This window comes from Pantherophis guttatus, chromosome 2 (genome assembly GCF_059756535.1).
Source record: "Pantherophis guttatus breed Tessera chromosome 2, ASM5975653v1, whole genome shotgun sequence".
Lineage (NCBI taxonomy): Eukaryota > Metazoa > Chordata > Lepidosauria > Squamata > Colubridae > Pantherophis > Pantherophis guttatus.
In genome coordinates, this window is record NC_142064.1 from 267,174,777 (window position 1) to 267,191,939 (window position 17,163).

The following is a 17,163-nucleotide window of genomic DNA, read 5'->3' on the forward strand; positions in this document are numbered from 1 at the left end:
TTTCTGCATTCAATATTCCAGCCTTTTTACTTCCAAACCAATCACTTGTTAAAGTTAAAGCTGCTGCATCATAATATAACTGTAGGTTTGGAAGTTTAAGACCTCCTCTTTCTGGAACATCTTGCATAATTTTCAATTTCACTCTCGGCTTTTTCTCATTCCAAACAAACTTATTGAGTCCAGTTTGCCAGACTTTCAATTGTTTATCACTTTTAAGCACCGGAATCATTTGAAACAAAAAAAGAAATCTTGGCAAAATGTTCATCTTAACTGCCGCTATTCTTCCAAGTAGAGACAGCTGCAGTTTTTTCCAAGTCTCCATGTCTTTCTGCACCTCTCGCCACAACACCTCATAGTTATTTTGAAACAATTTCATGTTTGATTCTGCAACCTGAACTCCTAGATATTTTACCTTAGGTACAGTCTCAAAACCTGCCCTTCTTTCAAGCGCATGTTTACGATCTTGTGTCATGTTTTTAGCTATCATTTTAGTCTTTTTTGGATTCAGTCTAAAACCTGAAACTTTACCATAGTCATGTATAATGTCCTTCATCAGGATTATTGATTCCATTGGTTGTGATAGGGTAACAACCAGATCATCTGCAAATGCCTTTATTCTGTAATCCTCTTGCCTAATCATTATACCTTTCAAGATATTAGAGTCCCGTATTGTGTTTAGCAAGACTTCTAGTGTTAGAATAAATAAAAGTGGGGACAACGGACATCCCTGTCTTGTTCCTTTTTCAATTTTAAACTCTGTTGTTAAACTTCCATTAATGATGATCTGTGCCTTTTGCTCTTGGTAAATTGCTGAAATCACCTGTATAAATTGATCCCCAAAATCCATCTTTTTTAAAGTCTTTAATAGAAAATTCCAATCCACTCTATCAAAGGCCTTCTCAGCATCCAGAAAGACCAGCACTGCAGGAATCTGTTTATTCTTCTCAAGATATTCCAATAAATCTATTACTTGCCTTACATTATCCTTCATGTGTCTGCCCTCGATAAATCCCGCTTGATCATCATGAATCACCTTTTGGATTACTGGCATCAACCTGTTGGCTAATACTTTCGCATAGATTTTATAATCTGTATTCAAAAGAGATATTGGTCTATAATTCTCTGGTTTTTTAGGACCGACTTGTTCTTTTGGTATCAAAGATATATAAGCAGTTGTCCATGATGGGGGTATTTTACCCCCTTGTTGAATATTGCAAAATAAATCTCTGAGTTGTCCCACCATTTCAGCTTGCAAAGTTTTGTAATACACTGCGGTCAAACCATCCGTGCCAGGAGCTTTGGCTATTTTTAACTGTTTAATTGCTACTATTATCTCCTCCTCTGTTATAGGATAATTCATTCTTTCCTTTTGTTGATCAGTAATTTTTGTAACTCTTTTATCATTTAAATATTTTTCTATAAGTCCATTCTGCACCTCCTCTTTGGCATATAGTTAAAAAAGTGTAGTCCAATTCTTTTGGATTATGTATTCTCCAAACATCTTTTAGTTCCATATCTTCTTTCATGTCAAAAAAGGTCTGTGGTAATCTGATCCTAGACTTTGCCAAACTCTTTTTATCTAATTTAGAATCAATTACTCCATTCCAGTCTCCCATAATTAAAATAGATCTGTAATCCCATTGCAGTATTTTAGTATGTAACATCTTATAGAAATGGTCCTGTTGTTGATTGGGAGCATAAATTCCAATCAGAAGAATTTGGCCATTTGCTGTAAGCAATTCAATTGCTACAAACCTACCATCTTCATCTGCTTCTATAACTTTAGCTGTTAACTTTTTATTTACATAAATAACCACACCATTCTTTTTTGGCGAAGTTGAAGATATAAAATGTGTTCCTAGTTTGGAGTTTATCAAATATTTTTGATCTTGAGTTGTGATATGCGTTTCTTGTAAACAAATTATATCATTATTAAATTGTTTCAAATATGTAAATAGTTTCTTCCTTTTCTGTGCTGAATTCAACCCATTAACATTCCAAGATAAACACTTAAACATCATCTCCCTCTTTCTGGAGCAAAGAGCAGAATAATTGAAGATCATCCGAAAGCTTCGATCTCGCTCCCCCCATGGCTCCAATCTCTTGTGCAGTACTCTTAACTGCCTCCTTGTCTTGTCTTTCCTGTTGTTGTTGTTGCTTTTGTTTAAGTAACTTAGATTGAGCTCGAGTTATACGTTGGTCCTTAACTTCAATCATCCGAGTCGGGTCCAAAATTGGAGAAGATTCCAGCAAAGGCTCATCCAGAAAACCTCCTTCTGCACCTTGCATTTCCTCTAATTCCTGCTTAGACTGTTCTTGCAATTCTCGTTGAGGTTGCTTCTCTTCACTCTCCTTAATCTCCAAAACTATAGATGTACGTGGAGATGGTGTTCTTTCCTTAAGAATAGTAGTGTAGAAGTGCTGTGCCTTCTCCACGGTATTCAAATGATATCTTTCTCCCTTATATCTGAAAATTATACCAACTGGGGCGTCTCACCGGAAAGGTATCTGTAAATTTTGCAATTCCTTAACAAGAAAGCCAAATTCTTTTCTAGCTTTCAGCATTTTAGGAGGTAATTCTTTATAAATTCCAATTCGTGAGCCCCCCACTTGCACAGAAGTATAAAAGGATTTTTGCAGGATATCGTTTCTTATTTCTCTATCTGTAAAATATATGACCACATCTCTAGGTAATTGTCTTTGTCTGGCCACCCAAGAATTCACTCTGTAAATTTTGTCTATTTTGTGAAAAACCACATCAGGATTAACTTGTATAATCTTGGCCAGGGCCTCAGAACAAACTTGTCTCAGATCCTGTCTTTCCTCCTCTCGAATTCCTCGAAGCCGTATAGCAAACTCCATTGCCCTGAATTGTATCATGACAATCTCGTTTTCAACTCTTTGCATTTTATTGTCAACATCAGCAATTTTATAATCATTGTCTTTCATCTTAACATTAACTTCTGATTTAAGTTCTTCAACTTTAAAATCAACTTTCCCGATAAATTCTGCCAGGCCAGATGCCACTTCTGATATTTTTTTGGTCACCTTGTTTTGGTTCTGTTTCACCATATCTTTAACTTCATTAATTTCCTGCATAAATTCCTGATGTGATTTTTGAAGTTTATCATCTATCTCCTGTTGAGATTTTTGAAATTTATCATCCAAAGTTTTAGAAATAAATTCTTTTAAATCTCCCACATCAAATTCTTTTTTCTGAGTCTGTAGCTGTTGAGCAGGGGGAAGCTGCGTTTCATGTTTGTGTGTGGGGGATCCCCCCCCCCGTTGCCTTCCCTTCCTGCTTCTTTGAAGCCATCCTGCCACGTAGTCTAGTTTTTCTAAAGAGGGAAGTTCCTTTTCCTTTCCCTCCTGCACAAAGACTTCTAAAAAAGTCCCCCAGATTTGATCAGGTAAAAGCTGAAGTAAAGCAAAGTCAAGTATTGAAAAGGGAGAAATTTTTCACTTGTTTCTCTTATTACAAACAAGGCAACTTTGTAGCAACTTGGAAACTTTGTAACAAAGCAAGATAACTTCACCAATCCACACTCGCTGGCTCGTTAACTCTAAGGCTGAGCGCCATGTTTTTTCAAAGCACTTTCACTCATTCGCATTTTTCTCAGATTAAAAAGTCAATAAAGCGCTAATACTTGCGTTTCCAAGTTTCAGGGTTCAGATAGTTTCGCTGTTTATTAAAGCTGGTTCTTTTCGCTTTGAGTTTCCTGCAGCCGGCTTGTTCTGCAAAAGGAGAATCGTCCCACGTCGCCCGGAGTTTCAACAGGTTGGGAGGGAGCCGCGCCTGTTCTCTCCCCAGAAACAATTCCCTGGGGGGTTACAGGGGCTCGACCTGTGCCCTGCGATCTCTGCTTCAGCAATCCTGAGGATTTTGAAGTTTTCGAGCCGCTTCTGGGTCGCGAAGCGGCTCTACAGGCGGTGGGGCTGGCGGAGCTTCAAAAGGCACCGCCGTCGCCGAAGACAGGGAAACCGGAAGTCTCCAGTCTTTCTTTCTTTCTATATTTTTTCCAGTCCTTCTTCAACAATACTTTCTTCTTCAGCATTGCTCCTCCCCCTGCTTTTATTTTCAAAAATTTTTGGGTTTGAAATTGTAGTTGGTATGTCTTAGGAATTCGTTCTCTTCTTGGGATTGTTTCCTTTAATTTGAAGCCCCCATTTCAACTCTTCGTGCATTTGTAATCCATCAGTTCGTTCCTTATATATTGATTCTGTCTGTAGAGCCAAAACTTGTCAAAATATTTATCAACCTGCAGGAAAGAGTCTTCTTGCTGCTTCTCGGTTAATTGAATGAAAGCCTCTTCCCACACTCAGTTAATTGAATGGAAACCTGTGTTTTCGATATAATAACCTCCATTTTAGCCCCAGCCATGTCTCTTCTATCCTCCAAAGGCGCATTGTCCTGATTAATTTCTTCCTCTTTTCCAGCCAGCAAGTCATTATTATTCCCCAATTTAAAATCTTGAATAGTTCTTTTAATTATCTGTCTTATCTCAGCAGTAAAAGATTTTAAAAACTCTTTTAAGTCCTTCGCAGTCACTACTTGTAAGTTTGCTGACTCATATAATCCATCTTTAATTTTGGCCATTTTTCAATTGTCTCTTTATGTTTGTATTAATTCGGCTATCAGGTCATTAACTCCAGTTATTTCCAAGCAAATTAGAGATATAAGTTAGTTAAAATCAATACCACAGTCTTTTCCATTCCACTTCCACTTTAAATCTTTTTCTTGAATAACCCGATAGCTTTAACAATGTTACTGATGTTAACAAGGACTTTTACTTATAAGTTTCATTTTCAAACCCTAAGGCGCCATCTTTTTTTAAACAGAGTTAACGTACAATACTTGCATTTTTAGTCTCCTGGATTAACTCTGCCAGCATCCAAAATCCAAAATCCAAATTCTTTATAATCCTTTTAGTTACTTGCTGGTGTGGTCGCGACGCTTCAGTCTGCTTTAAGCAGACGCGTCCCGGCTCCAGAGCTTTGAAGGGCTTTCAGGGAGCTCTCACCCTGGAAACCCCAGGCTTAAAAAAAAAAAGCCTGGGGGTCTAGGGGAGCTCTACCCAGACCCTTCTACTCTTCTCTCCCCCTTTTCCCTGGGGGAGAGTTTTAAAGCCACTAGACAGCTGATTTTCGCTGTTCTAGCGGCTATACGGAGTCATGGGGCTGGAGCTCCTAAAAGGAGCTCCGTCGGCGTTTCGCGGAGCCACCGGAAGTCTCATGATAGCAGTCTTTCAGTAGTTGAGGGGCTGACGCAGAAAAGGGGGTCGACCTATTCCCCAAAGTGCCTGAAAGTAGGACAAAAAGTAACAGAGGGAGAATTTTATAGAATTAGGAAGAAATGTTGTCAGTGACAACAATCAGTGGAACAAATTGCCTCTCAACCTGTGGTTGTTCCATCGGTGGAGGCTTTTAAGAGGAGACTGGAGAGCCATTTGACTGGGATGATATAGGTTCTCCTGCTTGGAGAGTTGGTCCCTTCCAACTCTTACTCTGTAATTCTGTAAGAACTTCATGAACATTTAGGGCTCAGCATGTAGCTCATCTTCAGAAGCTTAAGTAGCTTCACATTTCACTCTTTTACTTGGCTCTGTTGCAAAGATAGGTTGCTAGGAGTTTAAAACAACTTGATAGCATATAATCAGTGACAACATCTTGCCAACGCCTTAGGCAGAAACGGGACAAGCGTGTTTTTTTGCCTCCGGTCAGGAGATGGCGGTCACTTCTGCGCCTACAAAGCCATCAATACAGTAGCTGCATCTGTGGTTCATCCTTAAAGGAGTTAAAACCATCAAGTACTGTATTGCTAGAAAGGAATGAGGAAGAAGAGAAGCACAGACGAATTTCCTGTACCAGATCACTCATGGGTGGAAGGTGACTTGCAGAGCAGCTTTTGTGCTCTTCTAAAAGTTGAAGCATCAGCTGGAAGGTGAGTTGAGGGCAAGTTGGAGGAGAGGCCAGAAGCAAGTTGGGCTATTTGGTTTGGATGCTGCCAACCGATGCACATTTAAGATGGTCGCAACATCCCACCATCATGATCCCCATTTTTGACCTTCCCAGCTTGTTTCTCATAGGCAAAGTTAGTGAGGATGGCAAGAAATTGCAAGTGACAGTCATGTGAAATTGCCTTTAACAACCCACAGTGGTTTGCTTAACAACTCCAGAGGAACAGATGTAAGTTGGCAGTTATGTGACATCATGCTTCATGATCGGGCTGCTTAGTGACACAGATCCCAGTCCCAAATGTGAGGACTCCTTGAAAGGGGATGTCACCAGAGGAATTGTGGACAGGAGGACAGTATTTTCTTATTTGGAGCTGAGGACTTCCATCGGTATAACTGGTGGTTCAAATTTTGCAAAGGCTTTACGCATCATTTCATCAGTTAAAGCCCCCACATCTCTAAATTTAGCTGAGAAGGTTTAATTGTAACCATTTTGGGACATTTTTTAGGCTGAAAACATGGATTTTTCACATATATACATTTGTAGGTGTAAATGTAAGTCTCTCTGCAGTTGGATAATCTGCAGTTGAATAATCTATCCCCAGTGCTTCTAGATATTCAGTTATGTGAAAAACAATGTTCACCCTCTTTGAGTGGTACAGTTTTATGTATCAGGACATACTACAAATCATCTGGTCTTTACACTCTTAAAAGTAGGTAAATACAACTTCAGATGAACAACAAGACGCCTAGAGAGCGGTTGGAGGGCCAGTCTCGCTGAATCTGACCGAACACTGGTAAGGTCGCATATTAAGACCTACCTAGTGGCGATAAAGACGGCAAAGTTTAATTACTTTTCCGCCTCTATTGCGTCATCAGGGAATCGTCCGGCTGCCCTGTTCAGGGTAACCCGCTCCCTGCTCCATCCGGGAGCGCGGGAGGATCCCTTGGAAGGCAGGACGGAGGATTTCGGACAATACCTGTATGACAAAATCGCTCAGATCCGGGGGGATGTGGACTCTGACTGGGTAGATCAGGGCAGGGTGACAAGGAATAGTCTTGAGAATGTTACCTGGGAGGAGTTTGATGCTGTGACTCCCGATGATGTGGACAGGATTTTGGGGAGACTTAGTGCGGCGACATGTTTACTGGACCCGTGTCCCTCCTGGTTGGTACTGGCCTCCCGGGAGGTTACACGAGGCTGGCTCCAGGGTGTTATCAACGCTTCGTTGAGTGAGGGTCACTTCCCCGCCGCCTTGAAAAAGGCGGTGGTGAGGCCTCTCCTCAAGAAGCCGTCCCTGGATCCGGCAATATTGGCCAACTACCGTCCTGTCTCCAACCTTCGCTTCATGGCGAAGGTTGTTGAGAGTGTGGTCGTGCGACAGTTCCCGCAATTCCTGGAGGAAACATCCTATCTAGATCTGTTCCAGTCGGGTTTCAGGCCCAGGCACAGCACGGAAACGGCATTGGTCGTGTTGGTTGATGATCTCTGGAGAGCTCGGGACAGGGGTTGCTCCTCTGTTCTGGTCCTGTTAGATCTCTCAGTGGCTTTTGATACCATCGACCATGGTATCATGCTGCACCGGTTAGAAGAGTTGGGGATGGGGGGCACCGTGTTACAGTGGTTCTCCTCCTTTCTCTCCGACCGGTCGCAGTTCGTGTTGGCAGGGGGGCAGAGGTCGACCTCGAGGCGTCTTATATGTGGAGTGCCTCAGGGGTCGGTCCTCTCGCCCCTCCTGTTCAACATTTATGTGAAGCCGCTGGGCAAGATCATCCGTGGCTTCGGGGTGAGATACCACCAGTACGCTGATGACACCCAGATGTCCCAGTGCCTGGAGGCTGTGCGGATCTGGACGGGGAGGAACAGGCTCAAGCTCAACCCTTCCAAGACTGAGTGGCTGTGGCTCCCGGCATCCCGATATAGTCAGTTGACTCCATCACTGACTATTGGGGGCAAGTCGTTGGCCCCCACAGAGAGGGCTCGCAATCTGGGAGTCCTCCTGGATATGCAGCTGTCCTTGGAGGAACATCTGACGGCTGTAACCAGGGGGACCTTTTGTCAGGTTCGCCTGATTCGCCAGTTGCGACCCTTTCTTGATCGGGATTCCCTGTGCACAGTCACTCATGCCCTCGTCACCTCTCGCCGTGACTACTGCAACGGTCTCTACATGGGGCTCCCCTTGAAGTGTACCCGGAGGCTCCAACTGGTCCAGAATGCAGCAGCGCGGGTAGTGACGGGAGCAGCATGGCGCTCCCATGTAACACCGCTCCTGCATGAGCTGCACTGGCTCCTGGTGGTCTTCCGGCTGCGCTTCAAGATGTTGGTTATCACGACTTCCGGGTTGCTGTTTGCCGCTGCCAGACGTTCCTTTGGGATCGTCAGCTTCCATCGCCTGTTAGAGCCGCCTTCACAACGGAATGGCGGCTCGAAAAAACTCCGTTTCCATGAGGAAACGGAGATAGAGCCGGCAGGGGTGGGTAGAACTCTCTGCGGAGTCCCAAAAGTTTTTTTTTTACTTTTGGGACGGAGCGGATGAGATGCCCCGTATCCCCAGCCGCCGCTCCGGGCTTTGGGAGACCTCTGCTGATGCAGAGCCAGGCGTCAAAAGCAAGCCTGCAAATTTAACAGACTACTCAAAGAAAATGTGAGCTGGACCTGTAATATTGAACTGCAAGTATTTTACTGATTTTTTTTTAAAAAAAAAAATTACTTAAGAGAGAGGAGGAAAAGAAAGAGGGGGAAAAAAAAGAAGCCTTTTAAAATGGCGTTGGCTGGAGGAGAGGCTGAAAGGGAAGTCTTTCCGTTTTCTATTACTACAATGTAGCGGAATAAATACCACTGGCTACATTTGTAGACAAAACTTTGCTCCTGTGTCTTTTTCTCTTTTTTTTTCCCTTGGAGACCTGATATTGTTGTTGATTGGAAAGAAGTCCCTTTTTTTTTTTCTTGCTTTTTTTTTGCTTTTTTTTTAACAAAGCCTGCCTGGGCTGAAACATGGCACTGAGACTCATAAAGTCAGATAAACAAGAAGGGGGGGGGATCCCCCCACCAACAACTTAAAGGAACAAGTCTTAATTCTTCAGTCTCAGAAACCTGACTTTAATATAATAGAATTTTTTATAGAGGAGATTGAAAGAAGGGAGGAGATTGTGAATCAGCAATTTGAAAAATTTAAGCAGGAAATTAAAGAACTGGTGAAATCTAAGTTTGATTTTTTGGAGAAAAAACTCTCAAAAGTGGTTAATGGTTTTACAGGATTTATGAAACAGTTGGACACAAATACTATTGTACTAGAGTCTAAAATGGAAGAAATTCAAGATAAATTGGACAATAGAATTCAAAAAATTGAAAATGATTTGACAAACACTCAGGATAATAGCTTAGAAGAAAAACCTAAAATGGATGCTGATCAAAAGTATGGTAATGCAGAAAATCTGCAACAGAAGATTGAAAAAGAGATGTTAATGGTACAATATAATTTTACAGAATATGCGATAAGATTAAGAGGTTTGCAGGAAAATAATAGAGATGATTTAAGGAAAATATCTTCTGAATTTCTAGCTGGGATTCTAAAGGTTCAACCTGACGAAGTGTTTTGTAGGATCGACAGAGTTTATCGAATCAACTCCTGGATTGCTAAGCAAAGGCAATGGCCTAGAGATGTGGTGATTTATTTTACAGATAAGGAGATTAGGAATAATATCGTTCAAAACTCCTTCAATTCTAATTTGCAATTGTATGGAAGAAAGATTTGGATTTACAAGGAACTCCCACCTAAGATATTGATGGAAAGGAAGAAATTTGGTTTTCTGGTGAATGAGTTAAAAAAGAGAAATATCTCCTACAGGTGGGACGCCCCAGTGGGTATTATATTTAGATACCAAGGAGAAAGATATCAGCTAAATACTGTTGAAAGAGCGGAAGAATTTTATCAAAATAGGTTGAAAATGAACTTAACATCTCCAGGTATAATACAGGATAAGCAGAAGGAGCCGGAAATAAAGGTAAAATATCGAATTACAGAGACTGTACCAGATGAATTGCCTTTGGATTTATTGGATACCCCAGCTGGACTATCTACAAATTTGAGAGAAGAGGCATCTAATCTTAATGTGATGACTTATCAAGGCAAGGATAAACATGGAAACCAATTAGGGGATATACAAGGGATAAAAAAGAAATATGAGATACAAAAGCAAAACCAACAAGACCAATCTACAAAGCAGAATAAAAACCGACCAGATGATACACACTTTACAGAAAGGGAACCAGGATGGAAACCAAACCCACAAAAAGAAAAGAAAAAAAGAAATAGGTGGCATAAAAACAGAAATTTCTAATCAGGCAACAGTGAAGCCAGTGATTTTAAAATATGAACGATTATGTGTAAACACAGAAGAGGCGACGTATTGGTTAATATCATCCTGAGGTTTGTGGCAGATCTCTGCATGGCCGTAATCTGGGGACGTGAAACGAGCCTTAAACTGATGGATTCGAATTATCCATTTTGGAATTTCTTTTTGTGTTGATAAACATATTATATTATCTTGAATCACAAGGCAAGAGAATTATGCTGGGGCATGCAGAAGATCGGGTTGTTACCCACTACGATGATGGGAATTAATAATCCTGATGAAACCCACAATTATTACTATATGGAATATAATTATAATGTCACTCGGGTGGTTGTTTTTACTTTTATACATATAAGAAGATATTTACTACTGATGGGGGCAGATATGATTGAAGATCCTGAATAAACTGTTGCACCAGTAAGCTATGTTACCCGATTATGGATGTTGGTTCTACCAATCCAGTGGAAAGACCTCAAAGAAGATACTATATGGATTATAAATTTAAAGTCATTGTCTTTTCTTTTTTTTTATTTAGATATAATGGAAAATATAGACATATATTTTTAAGAAGTGTGGGCAGTGAATCAAAGATGTTAAGAAATGTTGTCTATGGCAATTTTGTATGATAGTGGGTGAATAAGCTATTTAGTAGATTGATTAGTCTAAGAAAAGGGATTTTTAAGTGTTATATTTAGGGGAGTGGAGGAAATGGATAGAGTGGAATAAATGTTAAACTAGATTTTATGGGGAAGGCCGCTTTGGAATGTTATAGTAATATATATAGAAGATTAAATGTTAAAGTAGGACTTATCGTATAGTTTTAAAGTGGAGAAGTTATTTTATAATGTCATAGTATAATGTCTTTTTTTTTTCCTTTCTTTTCTCTTTTTTGATATGTATGGATAAAGGGGGATGTTATAATATTAATAATATTTTTAGTAAGTAAAGGTCAATATCTAGAGGAGGGAGTAAGTAATCTGTTATGAATTAGGGTTTTTTTTTGTTATGAAGAAGTCACAGGGGGGGATGGGTGGGGAGGGGGGGTTAGGGAGGGGGAGGGAGAGGGGAAAAAAAAGGGGGGGGAATTTGTATTTGAAAACTTTTTCAATAAAAAAAAAATGTTGGTTATCACCTTTAAAGTGCTCCATGGCATAGGGCCTAGCTATCTTCGAGACCGCCTGCTGCCACCAACGACCTCCCATCGACCCGTGCGCTCCCACAGAGAGGGCCTCCTCGGGGTGCCATCAGCCAAACAGTGCAGGCTGGTGACCCCCAGGGGGAGGGCCTTCTCTGTGGGGGCACCTACCCTCTGGAATCAGTTGCCCCCAGAGATAAGGAGAATCCAAGACCTCAGAGCCTTCCGCCGTGCCCTTAAAACCTTCTTTTTCCAGCAAACCAGGCTGGCATAATTTTTTACGTGTTTTTAATTGTTTTGTTTATCGTTTTTAATTAATGGGGCCAAATTCATATATATCTTTTAATTGTATTTTAATATTTGTACTTGATATTTTTACTTGGGTGTTCACCGCCCTGAGTCCTCAGGGAGAAGGGCAGTATGCAAATTCAAAATAAAATAAAATCAAAATCAAAATAAACAACACATGACATATTACATCACGTCATCATCAATGGTGTGTTTCCCTTACCTTTGCTAATGGTTCATGCACATGCACCACTTCTGCGCATGCACAGAGCATATTTGATGAGGTCCGGGCGGGTGGGCGAAGCCTCCTGCCACCGCTAATACTGGTTCAGCCGAACCGGGCCGAACCGGTACCAATCCAGCACTGGTCACCATGTATTTTACAAAAGAAAAGCCAGTAGCTAAGAAGAAATCGTAGTAGTTTATGCTAACTGGAAAGAAAAGGATTGCAACAGAAGCAAAATAGGCATGATTTCTTCTTAGCCCCACTAGCACTAGCTTTACATTAGTGTTGTGCTGGTAGAGCAAAGAAGAAATCTCATCTCTTTTGCTTCCATGGCAATCCTTTCCTCCTCAGCCAGGGTAAATCACTAACGATTTATGCTGGCTGGAGTGAAAGAATTGCCATGGAAAGAAAAGAGTTTATATTTCTTTTTCTTGATTATGCCACGTGGCCCAGCTGACTTCCTGAGCTCATCAGAAATTTCCTAAGTGAATGGTGATGGGGGACTGGGGTTGGGGAGGAATACATAGTATATTGCAAAACAGGCCAACATACTGGGGTCTGGGGATTGTGAGGACTGACTGGGCAAGATGGAAGGGAAATAGATGGGTGGGTATGCTGCAGCATCTCTGCAGTGAAGGAGTCAAGGACTCCCGGGGTGAGAGGCGCTGCAGAAATTCAACTTTGGAGCAGATTCGTTTTTAGCATTTGGGGGAGTGTTGTAACTTCAGAAATTTGTTCAATGGCCAGTCATACCTAAAGGATTACCTGTACTTCTTTTTTTCACATCTTCTGCAACCCTTTCATAAAGAATAAAACTTACACTTTCTTTTGAATCTTACAGACAAAGATGATGCCAACATAAGCACACTGGACAACTGAGAATAACAAGCAACATTGAAAAGCAAAGCAAATTGAAGCAGAAATAAAAATATGTTCTATTTCCTTCAGAAAGCTGCAGAATTCGTCTACTTCATCAGCAGCTAAGAGACAGAAAAGAGAAAATCATGAAGAGATTTGCAGCTGGAAAAAGTAGATTATATAGAATTTAAGAATACGTTACTCGAAAAGGTCGAAGGAGATCATTTTTCCGTTCAGAAAAAGAGGGAAATATCTGGAAGCCAGTGGGGAAGAAAATTTCAATTGGATAGTCACATATGGCAGCCAGTAATGCAGGCACCAACAAAATAAGGAATCACACATATTTTTGACCTCCTCAAGAATGTCAGTGATGGAAAAGCTCCATAGATGTGCCTATTGTGGGAAAAGTAAAGAGTTCAAATCACAAGAGGATCTACACTGAACAAAAGCCATATAAATACTCTGAATGTGGGAAAACTTTAGTCAGAATAGCTCCCTTGCGATTCATAGAAAGATCCTCATAGTAGAGATGCCCTACAACTGCTCCCAATGTGGTAAATGCTTTTGCAAGCATGGCAACTTTCTGATACATCAGAGGACTCACACCAGGGAGAAACCATATGAGTGTCCACATTGTGGGAAAAGTTTCATTGCAAATTCCCACCTGGTAAGACACCAGAGGACTCACACAGGAGAGAAACCCTTTGAATGTCCTGATTGTGGGAAAAGTTTCAGTGAGAATTCCAGCCTGGTGAAACATCAGAGGACTCACACAGGGGAGAAGCCCTTTGAATGTCCTGATTGTGGGAAAAATTTCAGTCACAATTCCAGCCTGGTGAAACACCAGAGGACTCACACAGGAGAGAAACCCTTCAAATGTCCTGATTGTGGGAAAGGTTTCAGTGTCAATTCCAGCCTGCTGATACACCAGAGTACTCACACAGGAGAGAAACCGTTTGAATGTTCTCAGTGTGGGAAAAGTTTCAGTCACAATTCCAACCTGGTGAAACACCAGAGGACTCACACAGGAGAGAAACCCTTCAAATGTCCTGATTGTGGGAAAGGTTTCAGTGTCAATTCCAGCCTGTTGATACACCAGAGAACTCACACAGGAGAAAAACCTTTTGAATGTCCTGAATGTGGGAAAAACTTCAGTCTCAATTCCAGTCTGGTGAAACATCAAAAGACTCACACAGGAGAGAAACCCTTTGAATGTCCTGATTGTGGGAAACGTTTCAGTCAGAATTCCAGCCTGGTGAAACACCAGAGGACTCACACAGGAGAGAAACCCTTTGAATGTCCTGATTGTGGGAAAAGTTTCAGTCAGAATTCCCACCTGGTGATACACCAGAGGACTCACACAGGAGAGAAACCCTTTGAATGTCCTGATTGTGGGAAAAGTTTCAGTCACAATTCCAGTCTGGTGATCCATCAAAGGACTCACACAGGAGAGAAACCCTTCGAATGTCCTGATTGTGGGAAAGGTTTCAGTGTTATTTCCAGCCTGCTGATACACCAGAGGACTCACACAGGAGAGAAACCCTTTGAATGTTCTGAGTGTGGGAAAAGTTTCAGTCACAATTCCAACCTGGTGAAACACCAGAGGACTCACACAGGAGAGAAACCCTTTGAATGTCCTGAGTGTGGGAAATGTTTCAGTCAGAATGCCAGCCTGGTGATACACCAGACGACTCACACAGGAGAGAAACCTTTTGAATGTCCTGAATGTGGGAAAAACTTCAGTCTCAATTCCAGTCTGGTGAAACATCAAAAGACTCACACAGGAGAGAAACTACGCAAGTGTCCAGATTGTGGGAAATGTTTCAGTTACCGTTCTTCCTTGATGAACCACCAGAGGACTCACACAGGAGAGAAACCAGAGCAGCAGAGTCAAACAATTTGATTGAGGGCCACATCAGGATTGTGGTTCATCTTGTGGGTGGGTGTGGTGGGGTGATGTCACATGGCCAGCTCGACATCTCTTGTGTCGTGGGGCGCCTGTGGTGGCCCAGGCAGGTCTGGGGGGATCCATTGTTAAAATATATATATTTTAATCGTATTTTAATGTTTGCAGTTTATGTTTTTACTTGGCTGTTCACCACCCTGAATCCTCAGGGAGAAGGGCGATATACAAATTTAACAATAAAGAAATAAAGAAATAAATTCCCTGTGGTAAAACTATCCAGTGATAATGTTTATTAGGTTCTGAATGATTCACCGCAGGCACGGTAAATGCAAACTTTTCCTGATTAGGGGGGCATAGAGGAATGGAAAAGAAACAATCCTTTAAATCAATTACCATCACTTCATGGTCTTGGAGAATCAAATTAGGATTGGGCATTCCGCACTGCAAGGGGCCCATAGGTTGAATACAGGCATTAACTGCACGGAGATCATGCAAAGAACGCCAGTTGCCACTTTTCTTTTTTATCACAAACACAGGGGCTAGTGAACGGCACAACATGACCAGCAAACAGCTGATCTTTTACCAACTGGTGGAGAGCCGTCAATTTGTCGTGTGACATGGGCCATTGATCAATCCGCACCGGCTCTTTAACCAGCCAAGTCAACGGGAGGGCAGTAGTCTCAATCCTCCAAAGTGAGGGTGGCCCCCAATTTACTGAGCAGGTCGCGCTCCCAAAGGCTGACATGAATATGTAATATAAAGGGGCGGACCTGAATGATCAAATCTGAATTAGGCAAGTGAGTTGAAAGAAACCGTGCACTTTGACAACCCCACACACCCCACACACTTGGGCAGGGCTCAGGTGGCAGGCCACTGCTTGGCAGAGATCACAAACATCCACTCCAGTGTCCTTACCCTGCAACACAATGATCTGGCGGGGCTGTTGGGATGTTATCGGGGTAGTGATGGCAGCTATGATGCAAGTGGCCAGGTTAGTGGAACTGAAGCCACCTTTCCCTCTCTCCTTTTGCTCTCCCCCTGCTGGGACAAAATAAGGCAAAAGCAGGAGTTGAGCAGGGCTAGAATAAATGGGCAAAATTTGGTGCAAATTGGTCCACTATTGAATATAAATAACCCCGGTGTAGTCCGAATCTATCACTCCAGGAATGACAAAAATACCATTTTTACCCATGCTTGACTGCAGAAGGACAAGCCCTACGTAATTTTTTGTTAGGAGCAATTTCAACCAGACTTGGTACACAGATGACTTATTCTCTGGAAAAAAATACTGTGGGAGTAAGACCCCCCTAACACCCCTTGGAGTGTGTGCACGTGTCTGTGTCTGTGTGTTCCAGCATAACTCTGGAACACCTCAAGCAATTTTAACCCAACTTGATACACAGATGTCTTACTCTCTGGAAAAAAATACTGTGGGGGTAAGTTACTCCTAACACCCCTCAGGGTGTGGGTGTGTGGCTGTGTTCCAACATAACTATGGAATGCCTGGGCTGCTGAAATGAAAAGGAATGAATTATATCTATAGTGTCAAATGACAGTACTTTTGACAGTGATAGTGTGCATTTTGTATTCAAGTTCTGTTAAGATTCAGCCTGTTGTGTCTTAAAATGGCTTCTAATGTACATCACAATGGAGTTGCCATGGTAACAGCTTCACAGTACTCCACAAGGGGGCTCCCTCTGGTAAGGGGAATTGATTCTTAAATAAACAAACAAACAAAAAATAAACCCCTAGGCCAGCGGTTCTCAACCTGGGGGTCGCGACCCCTTTGGGGGTCGAACGGCCATTTCACAGGGGTCGCCAAAGCCCTCTTTCGCCACCCTCCCCACGCCTTCACTCACCCTCACCCTCTGCCTCTGTTGGATCGCCCGGTCGCCGTTCGCTTACCCCGCCCACTCCCAATCTATTGCTGCCTCCGGAGTCCCAGCTGATAGCTAGAGGGAAAAAAAACTTTAAATTCTTGCCACGGGGCTTCAAAGAGCTACCTGCAAAGAGGTAAATTCCTGGAGCAAGTTTTTTCCCCCCTAGCTATGCTGAAAAGAGAAAGCAAAAGCAGGGTCTTAGCTGCAATGTGACAAAATGAGGCAGAGAGATTTCTTTTTCTTTTTCCTCACCAAAACAGATAGGTACAAAACTGCAAACAATGGGAAATTTAGGGCAAGAGGAGGTTCAAGATTTTAAAACACAAAAGAAAAAAAGCTCTATTTAACTAGGGAATTGTAATAATTGAGATACTATTAATTGTATATTGTGTTGAAAGCAGAAATGGTTAAGTTGTGGTTTGGAGGAATATATGGGGGAAATTATTTGGTTTATTATTATTGATAAATATAATTAATTGATTTGTAAGAAATTGGATTGCTTGGAAATAATTGGAATATTCATGTTCATATTGATTAATATACAAAAAAAGATAGTTATA

General features: G+C 41.8%; 1 protein-coding gene across 1 annotated transcript in view; it reads left to right on the forward strand.

Moving 5' to 3' along the window:
* LOC132711721 (uncharacterized) overlaps positions 1-14,998 on the forward strand; it is a 37,272-nt gene extending 22,274 nt beyond the window's left edge. The window contains exon 4 of the mRNA XM_087884483.1: positions 13,490-14,998. Within this exon, the coding sequence (XP_087740609.1) occupies positions 13,490-14,720 (1,231 nt within the window). The 3' untranslated portion in view covers positions 14,721-14,998. The remainder of the gene's footprint in view (positions 1-13,489) is intronic.
* Positions 14,999-17,163: the final 2,165 nt, after the last annotated feature.